The sequence below is a fragment of the Piliocolobus tephrosceles genome, chromosome 11 (assembly GCF_002776525.5).
Source record: "Piliocolobus tephrosceles isolate RC106 chromosome 11, ASM277652v3, whole genome shotgun sequence".
Classification (NCBI taxonomy): domain Eukaryota; kingdom Metazoa; phylum Chordata; class Mammalia; order Primates; family Cercopithecidae; genus Piliocolobus; species Piliocolobus tephrosceles.
The window spans coordinates 127,421,924-127,432,113 of NC_045444.1; the positions used below are offsets into that span (position 1 = coordinate 127,421,924).

At 40.8% G+C, this 10,190-nt stretch overlaps 1 protein-coding gene across 1 annotated transcript in view; it reads left to right on the forward strand.

The window, feature by feature from the left end:
* The window catches only part of FARP2 (FERM, ARH/RhoGEF and pleckstrin domain protein 2), a 141,545-nt gene that overhangs the window by 39,072 nt on the left and 92,283 nt on the right, over positions 1–10,190 (forward strand). The window contains exons 3-4 of the mRNA XM_026449083.1: positions 8,328–8,432; positions 9,339–9,381. Coding sequence (XP_026304868.1) covers positions 8,328–8,432; positions 9,339–9,381 — 148 coding nt within the window. The remainder of the gene's footprint in view (positions 1–8,327; positions 8,433–9,338; positions 9,382–10,190) is intronic.

Sequence of the window (10,190 nt, forward strand, 5' to 3'; positions counted from 1 at the left end):
GCTACTCGTGAGGCTGAGGCAGGAGAACGGCGTGAATCCGGGAGGCAGAGCTTGCAGTGAGCCGAGATCACGCCACTGCACTCCAGCCTGGGTGACGGAGCGAAACTCTGTCTCAAAAAAAAGACATATGACTAATACAGGTGACACTGAAAATAGAACTGATTGTGACACTTTATGAGGTACTGCCCAGGTCATAAGGCATCTATACAAATTATGGAGAGTGACTGTGAAAAATTACTTCCATAAGAATTCTTGAAAAATATTCTGAAAGTTTGATTTCTTTAAAGTACATTATGGAAAATACTGTGATTTTTAAAATATGTTTTACATATTGGCAGGAAAAAAATTATTGGATGCTGTGTTGAGTAACATGCACCCATCATGGAATCAAAGGGCTCTTCCTCTCATCTGAGGTCTTACTTTTGTAGACCTTATTTAGAAGCTGCTTTGCACACTTGAGGACCTGTCCTGAAGGAACCCTACTCCCTACTCTGGAGGGACATGAGCCCTCGCTGTGTATGATGTTTTCTGGTGATGCTCACTCTGTTCTGTGCTCTCGCTGTCTGGGCAGACAGCAAGCAGCAGTATTGGACTTGGAGACACCGTGTGCCAGGCGTGGTGCTGAGCAGCTTTCCTGTGCTACCTTATTACACTCCCACAAAACCCATTCAGGGTAAGAGTTGTGTTTGTTCTTCAACTGAGGAAGCCGAGGCTAAGTATACTCACCAAGTAGAAACGAGGATTCCCACTCCAAAGCCTCTGCCCTTAGGACAGTGTGAGGAAACCCGTTCCTGTTGATCAACTCAGGAGCCACAAAGGGCCTGGAGAATAAATACCTGCTCCTGTCCTACTTAGAGCAGAGGATTCCTGACCCTTGGCTCAGATGGCTGTTGGTACTGTTTTAGAGATGATTATACAATACACTAAAAAGTTCAAAGAGCTGAAAATATATCTCCATACCTTATTTTATGTTTATCATCTTGACCATCAATTCTTACATTTAGCTGTAAAGTCTAAACTGTTCACATTAAACCTGTTTCTTCTATTTTGGTCTTCTTTAGGTTTGAAAAATAACAGGTCAGCATCTTCCCAAATTTCTTGACATCCTTGGAAACCATGCATTTATGCCATTGCAGGGCAGCTTAAGAATGGCCCAGAACCCTATGATCAGCTGGCTGGTTTGCAGAGCCTTTCTTTGTGGCCTGCATTGCACCTCACACGCTGCCTGCTACTTCTGGTCATGTTGAATTGCCCACCTTTTAATCGCTTGTGTCAGGTTGGACTTCAGTATTTATGGTCATAACAAATGTTTCTTCCAGTTATTAAGGGATTTGTTTTTTCATTATTAGACATCTGAGTGCCTAGTATGTGGGGGAACAAAGGGGCTCTCCTGACAGTTGGTTTTTGTTTGTTTGTTTATTTGTTTTCCAGTACTTTGAGTTGAAGTATCAGGAACTACCTGGGATTCTGTCCTCAGGGATAATTCTTTCTGTTGAAAGTCTCCAAGAGTGTGGTGATCTAATTATTGAACAAAGTTCATAATATGGTTTCTTCCCTCCTGAAACATATGGCCTACAAAATTATCTCTTTTTATGTTTAGTACTTTAAAAATGATATATTAAAAAATTAAACTAGATTGATGGATGTTTTGGTGTAGTCCCCTTAGAAAATTTGTTCTCATGAAGTGTACAGTCTTGTTCTCTGAATAACTGATCTGCACGCAGTGATCTGTGGGAAGTGATCAGACTTCATAGTGTGGGCACTGCCCCAAGCTTGTCTTGTTTCGGATGATTTCTGTGATGCGTGTTCTGTTCTGTGGGCGATTTCCGTGATGCGTGTTCTGTGGGCCATTTCTGTGATGTGCGTTCTGTTCTGTGGGCGATTTCTGTGATGCGCGTTCTGTTCTGTGGGCGATTTCTGTGATGCGCGTTCTGTTCTGTGGGCGATTTCTGTGATGCGCGTTCTGTTCTGTGGGCGATTTCTGTGATGCGTGTTCTGTTCTGTGGGTGATTTCTGTGATACGTGTTCTGTTCTGTGGGCGATTTCTGTGATACGTGTTCTGTTCTGGGACCATTTTCAAAGGGACCTTGGTAAGCTGAACTGTGTCCAGAAAAGATTGATTAGGTGAGGATTTAGGGAGATAGAGGTTGGAGAGGCATTTAGATGAAAAGGCGAGGAATTATTTTCAAGCAGAACTGTCCAACGGTAGAATCAGCTGCTTCATTGAGTTGTGAGTTCTTGGTATATCAAGCAGAGGCAAAGTTTACAGTTCAGAGACTTTTGTAGAAAGGATTATTATAAAATGTAAAAGATCGATTTTCATGAACTCCAAGGGTTTTTCCTTTTAATTACATTTTTTTTGGAGACAGAGTCGCACTCTGTCACCCAGGCTGGAGTGCAGTGGAGCGATCTCGGCTCACTGCAAGCTCCGCCTCCCGGGTTCACGCCATTCTCCTGCCTCAGCCTCCCGAGTACCTGGGACTACAAGCGCCTGCCACCGCACCTGGCTAATTTTTTGTGTTTTCAGTAGAGACGGGGTTTCACTGTGTTAGCCAGGATGGTCTCCATCTGACCTCGTGATCCGCCCACCTCGGCCTCCTGGAGTGCTGGGATTACAGGCATGAGCCACCACAGCTGGCCCTTTTTTCGTTTTAATTATGTTCTTATTGAGATATAACTTACATAAGAAAGTGCATGTATCTTATGTGTGCAGCTTGATAATTTTTAATATGTATACACTTATGTATCCCCACCCAGAGAATGGAGTAGAACAGGCTCCCTGTGTCTGTCTCAATTATGACCCCCAAAAGTAGCCACTGCTTTGATCTTTAGCATTATAAATTAGTTTTGCCAGATCTTGAATTTCATATAAGTATGTAAGTATTTATCATGTGCATGAATAGAATATGTACTATGTGGAAATTATCAGTGTTGTTGGTATGGCTATAGTTTGCTTGTTTGTTCGTTGCTGGGTAGTATTCTGTTGTAAAAACAAATCACTGTGTATCCATTCTGCTGTTTAATTGACATTTTTGGTAGTTTCCAGTTTTGAGGTCCTATGAATAAAGCTTCTGTGAACATTCCTTTTTTTCTTTCTTTCTTTCTTTTCTTTTCTTTTTTTTTTTTTTGAGACAGTCTTGCTTTGTCTCCCAGGCTGGAGTGCAGTGGTGCAATCTTGGCTCACTGCAACCTCCACCTCCCAGGCTCAGCCAGTTCTCTTGCCTCAGCCTCACAAGTAGCTTGGATTACAGGCGTGTGCCACCATGCCCAGCTAATTTTTGTAGTTTTAATAGAGATGGGGTTTCACCATATTGACCAGGCTGGTCTTGAACTCCTGACCGCAGGTGATCTGCCCGCCTCAGCTTCCCAAAGTACTAGGATTACAGGCATGAACCACTGCACCCAGCCATACATTCTTGAATTTGTCTTTAGGTCTCTGTAAACTGGTATTTCTGTTGGGTTTATACCCAGGACTGGAATTGCTAGGTTATAGGGTATGCTTCTGTATACCTTTAGTAGATACTGTCAGTTTTTCAAAGAGATCATACAAATTTACAGTGTTTGAGACTCCAGATGTTCCACTTTCTTGCCAACATTAGGATTATCCATTTTTATATTCTCAGCTATTCTGGTGAGGGTCTAGTGGTATCTTATTGTGGTTTTAGTGTGCATTTCCTTGATGTAATATTGTCCAACTTTTCTCATTATTCATTGGCCATTTGAATATCCTCTTTTGTGAAGTGCCTATTTAAGTCTTTCAGCCTATTTGTCATTAATTGGGTTGTCTGGTTTTCCTTATGATTTGTAGATCTTTATATATGTTGGCTACAAGACCTTTATTGGGTTTGTTTTTTGTTTGTTTTGAGACAGAGTATTGCTCTGTCGTGCAGACTGGAATGCAGTGGCACAATCCCAGCTCACTGCAACCTCTGCCTCCCAGGTTCAAGCAGTTCTCCTGTCTCAGCCTCCCAAGTAGCTGGAACTACAGGCACACGCCGCCACACCCACCTAATTTTTGTATTTTTAGTAGAGAGTAGTGAAAGTTTTGTATTTTTAATCAAGCTGGTCTCAAAGTCCTGACCTCACATGATCCGTCTGCCTCAGCCTCCCAAAGTGCTGGGATTACAGGTGTGAGCCACCACTCCCAGCCCCTTTGTTGGGTTTTTGTATTGCAACTATCTTCTATTTTGTGGCTTGCCTTTTTCCTATCTTAACGGTGTCTTTTGATGTACAGAAGGTTGTAATACTCAGCTAGTCTATGTCAGTCTTTTGGTGGTGGGGGAGCTAGTGCTGTTTGTGTCCTGTTTGAGAAATATTTGCCTACCCCAAGCTTTATTGTTGTGCCTTTCCGTGATTCATATTGAATTAATTTTGTGTATGGTGTGAGGTTGGAGTCAGTGCTTATTTTCACCTGTATGGATATGCTGTTCCCCTGGCACCGTTCATGAAAAGATCGTTGTCCCTGCACTGAAGGTTAAACACACGTACATATGTTTGTGTGTATATATACAAATACACATATAACTGTGAATTTTTGTGCCTGTATTTACAAACCCTGTCCTGAGGGTTGGACATTGCTGGTTAACAGGTGCCTTGTGAATGTGCTTGCACCTGCATGGTTAGTGTATGTTGCCTTCATCGGTGTGGTGGGGCAGGACTCCTGGAGCAAACCCTGGCTGCACTACCCTAGGAAGTAGAGGGGCTCAGGTAAGACTGTGAACCCTGACCTTCCCAGTGACTCACAGGGGGCAGCCAGGTAGTTGAAGAGGGGAGAGCTAAGAGAATTTCATATTCTCTGTGCCACCTGACATGCACACTCAACCTCCCACAAGAGCCATCAGAATCAGGAGCAGTGGTGGACAGTCCAGGAAACTGGACATGTGTGGTGCCTCTCCTGTGAGCCAGAGCTGGAGCTACTAGGATGGAGAAGATGCAATCCCTGCCCTTTAAACTTGCCACTGGTAGGAGGAACACACCTAAACAAATAAACAGGTCACGGTCAGCAGCAATGCCAAAGGGCAGTTCTAGAGTTGAGTACCAGCTGGTGTGGTAATTAGGTAGAATTTACTGAATTTAGAGAGACCACAAATGAGCTGACTTTTTATCAGATTCTCAAAGCATTCACTGGAGACTGATAGAAGGGAAGTGAGAGGGAATTATTCTCTAAGGGAATAGCCTGAGCATGTCATTACCCCTGCCCTCAGGTGAAGCCAGGTAGTGTGAGGCTGTATCAGGGTGAGGGACTTGGGTGTATGTAGCCTCCCCACCCCAAGTCCTGACTCAGGAAGAGCCATGAGGAGAACTGCCCTGGTGATCCTGGTGAGAGGGGATGGAGGTATGGGCAGACAGTATGGCTTTGAGAGAACTGCATAGAGTTGTTTGGGCCCACAGTGAATTAGCGCAGCATACTCCGCAGCTCCTAATTTCTGACTGGTTAACAGTCTCAGAAACCCTGGTCTAGCTGCATTCTCTCCGTCTTGATGGACCACGTGTGGAGCACTGGCATGCCTCCTCCTAGATGCCCACAGGCATCAGAGTAAGTTCTTACTGGAGAAGGCCCTAAAAGATTATGTCAGAGCAAGTTCAACACAGATTTGCTCTTTTGTTATTTAGAAATTGTATTTACAATGTCAGGTCACTTTGTAGCTCACCTTTCCATTTTAAAGAGGCGTTCCTTGTACTTTTATTCTGCATGCTGCTTTATTACAATGGATTTGCAAGGTTTTATTTCTTACACAGTGAGAATCTGGTGACTAAACCTCAAGGGCCATAATGTCCTTTGGAATATTGAGATTTGCCTCCCCCAGTTTGCACGTATTGTTTGTTAATTGCAAAGATGATATATGCCTATTGGTTAAAAATTTGAGGCGTTATAGAAGTGAAGAAGTAAGAATGCCCTTGCCCCCACCTCCACCTCTGCTCGGTTCTTTAATGATGGTTACTTTTAAAGATTTAGTGAACAGCCTTCCAAACTTATTTTTATTACATATAAATGTATCCGTGGGGCATGTGTGTTTTTAATAAAATGGAATCGTTATATACACTATATAGAAATGGAGTCCTTTTTTTCTTCTTCCTTTTAATTTTTATTTTTTTGTAGAGACAAGGTCTTTCTTTGTCGTGCAGTCTGATCTTGAACTCCAGGCCTCAAGCAATCCTCCTCCCTCAGCTTGCGAGTTCACAGGTGCGAGCCACCATGCCCGGCCCCCCCTTTTTTTTTTTCCTTAATTAAACTGTGTGTTGTAGACTTTTTTCAATGATAAGACATAGAGAGTTCTGTGTTCTTTTTAAGGGTTGCATAGTTGCCCATTATGGATATGTCATTATTTATTTTACCAATTCTTTTTTTTTTTTTTTTGAGACGGAGTTTCGCTCTTGTCGCACAGACTGGAGTGCAATGGCGCAATCTTGGCTCACGGCTCACTGCAACCTCCGCCTCCCAAGCTATTCACCTGCCTTAGCCTCCTGAGTAGCTGGGATTATAGGCGTGTGCCACCACACCCGGCTGATTTTTCTATTTTTAGTAGAGACAAGGTTTTGCCATGTTGGCCAGGCTGGTCTCGACCTCCTGACCTCAGGTGATCCACCCACCTCTGCCTCCCAAAGTGCTGGGATTATAGGCGTGAGCCACTGCGCCCAGCCTGTTTTACCAATTCTTTACTGAATTTGTCCTTAACATGTTTAGGTCTGTACAGTTGTATGAAAATGTCTGTAGGAAAAAGTTGTAGAAGTAGAATTGCTGGGGCAAAGGTAAACACACACTTTACATTTTGAAAGGTATTTTCACATGATCCCCCCACAGGTCACATGAACTTACCTTCTTCCCGGTACTCTGTGAAAGTGGCTGTTTCTCACAGACACTCCAGTATTGACATCATCATTCTAACCGATGGGTGAAAAATGTCTTACTGTTTTATTATTAGAGAAATTTAGTATCTTTTTAAATGCATAATAGCCATTTGTACATCTTCATCTAATAAGAACAAAATAAAACATTGTAACTTTTTCCAGTGTGATTCTAGATAACTTTGTTAAATGTGTTTCTGTTCAGATGTTTTTCACTTTTATTTGAGTCAAGTCTGTCCATCTTTCCTTTTTGCTATGCTTAGGAAGGCTTTACCTTTCCCAAGATTATAGAGATTCTTCTCTTGTTTAATTCTGGTCTTGAGGTCCACTGGAATTTATTTTTGTGAGTGATGTACAATAAAATTCTATTTCCATTTTTCTTCTTCTGTTTTTTTGAAACAGAGTTTTTTTACTCTGTCACCCAGGCTGGAATGCAGTGGCACAATCTCAGCTCACTGCAACCTCTGCCTCCTGGACTCAGGTGATCCTCCCACCTCAGCCTCCTGAGTAGCTGGGACTACAGGTGCACGCCACTACACCGAGCTTTTTTTTTTTATTTTTTTGGTGGAGACAGTGTTTTGCCATATTGCCCAGGCTTATCCTGAACTCCTGTACTCAAATTCTCCCGTCTCAGCCTCGCAAAGTGCTAGGATTATAGGCGTGAGCCACTGCGCTCAGCCCATTCTTTTCCTTAATGGGAAAGTCAGTTGTCCCACCTCCTTTATGAACAGTTCTTCTCATTGATGTGAAATACTACCAAATAATATTTTTTTTTACTCTTTGTAATTTCCGATTGATCAAATAATTATTTACTGGGATCTTATATAAACGAAGACTCTAAGACTTTAGCTTTTTAGTAAATATTAAAACAATGTATTTTTGAAAAGGTCTCACTCTGTCACCCAGGCTGAAGTACAGTGGCATGACCACGGCTCACTGCAGCCTCCTCCTCCCAGGTTCACGCAGTCCTCACATCTCAGCCACCTGAGTAGCTGGGAATACAGGTGGGCACCGCTGTGCTCGGCTAATTTTGTAATTTGGGTAAAGGCGAGGTGTCACTGTATTGCCCATGTTGGTCTCAGACTCCTGGGCTGAAGCAATCCACCCACCTCAGCCTCAAATTAGTGGGATTATAGTTATGAGCCACCACCCCGGTGTAAATATCAAAATTATTTGATAAAATATTTACTAAAACTAGAAATGGTTTCTATAGCCTAAAGTTACAAAGAAATAGGACTGAAAACACACTAAATGTAAAATGGAAGGAATTTTTTAGCTTTATTTTGTTGCCAGTTTCTGAGCACAAATGCTTCAGACTTTTTTTTTTGTATAGCTTATAAATCTTAGTTATACACTGGAAGACAAAATGAAGCAACAAATAAAGTTTTGTGTGTGGGGAAGTAGTTTTATGCACAGTTTTCATAAACCCTTGCTGTTTAGTCATTCAGTCCTTGTTATTTTTCCCACCTCTCTCTGCACAGCCTAAATGCGATGGCCAGATATTACTGACACAACTGTGGAAGCGTTTGAATCTGGTAGAATGTGACTACTTCGGGTTGGAGTTTCAAAATACTCAGTCCTACTGGGTAAGTGCTTTGATTTGTTAGGGAAACAGGCCCTAGGCATGTAGTAGGATGCTTATGATGTGCCCAAGCATGGAGCCTTCAGGCCTGCTGTGATGATACCCGCAAGATCTTTTATAATTGTCACATCATCAGTATAAAATATTTTTTGCTATTAAAATATATTATTGTTAGCTGTAGATAATATATTTGCCTTTAATCCAAGCTTGAATTCACACCCTCCCTAAATTTGTTCTGTCGTTAGCATATGTGCCAAGGAAACTCTCTTAAAAGTGGTAAAAGCAACTTCTAATACATCCTGTATGAAAATCATTTTGAAAGTGGATTTGTAGCAAACTTAACCAGTTATGCCTCATTTTACTTAATAGATGCAACCTTAAAAAGTGTGGAGTTTTAATATTTATAGATAGAACTGTTTTAAAGAACCATACATCAACCCTTTAGTTCAAAAAGCATGTCAGCGTTATTAAGTTCTGTCCAGCCTTTCAGATACCCTTGGCAGTACAACCGGATTTATCCAAGTTTCCTGTTCTGGTGACATGACGTACCTCTTTTATAGAAGCCCTCTCATCAGTTTGTTCACAAATGCAGTAGTACCAAATATTTGTTTGGTGTTAACAAATTCCCACAAATAATTATTGGGACCCATTCTGTGCATGGCAGCAACTGAATGGAGGTATCCAGTATAATACAGCAATTTTAATGTCTTCCCAGGTTTCCCAAAGCAGGCATTGCTGTGCTTCTTGTACAGTTTGTTTTATCGGGATTCAACTTTTAAGAGGGGGGTAGAGTCAGAATTTTCCTGACATAAAAATTTATCTAATTATAACCATTTTTGTTTTTATAGCATATTTGTTAAATAGAGACATTATTTAATAGATTGGATTTCTTCTGTTAACCCTTCTTTAGATTTGGCTTGAACCTATGAAACCCATCATTAGGCAAATACGAAGTAAGTCCTTGGTTTAACTCTTTAAAATCTGTTTGTTTAAGATGCTTTGTCCTGGAATGTTTAAAAGGCATGTTCAAATGTTCATTGTCACCACCATGTATGGTTAGCAGGAAGTGATCACCAACAGCAGATAAACTTGGAAGTCATTTTGCTGTTTAGTTTTAGTAAATTTAACTCAGAAGATTCTAGGCGACTTGCTTCACATTTGGAAATAAGAGCATATGCTGTTTGATACCATCTTAATTTTTGGCCAATATGCAAAAATAACTGCAGTTTCTCCCTTGATTGTGAAAAGACATTGAGATTCTCCTTTTAAATAGCTTTTAATAAAATAGTTGATACTGTTTTACAGTTATAAACATAATCGTAACTGTGAATATAATAATAACAATTATATTATTATTTCTGAGACAGGGTCTCGCTATTTGTTGCCCAGGCTGGAGTATAGTGGTGCGAACAGAGTTCTCTGCAGCCTCAAACTCCTGGGTTCAAGCTGTCTACCCACCTCAGTCTCAAGATAATTATTTTCATTTGTCTACTTATTAAATTTTTAAAATTAAGACAAATAATAGCACTTCTCAGTTCTTCTATAATTGTGTCGATAAAGTCTATAGTTGAGTCACCCATAATTTTTTGTATTACTATTATAAATTGAAGAAAAAGGTGTAGAAATAACTTTGTTATATCAGAACAAGGATCTCTGAGGAAAGAAAACAAAATAAATTGTTTTATACTGATAAACTAAGATAATGTACCTTTACAGTAATCAGATTTCAAAAATAATTTTTTTTTTTTTTTTTTTTTTTTTT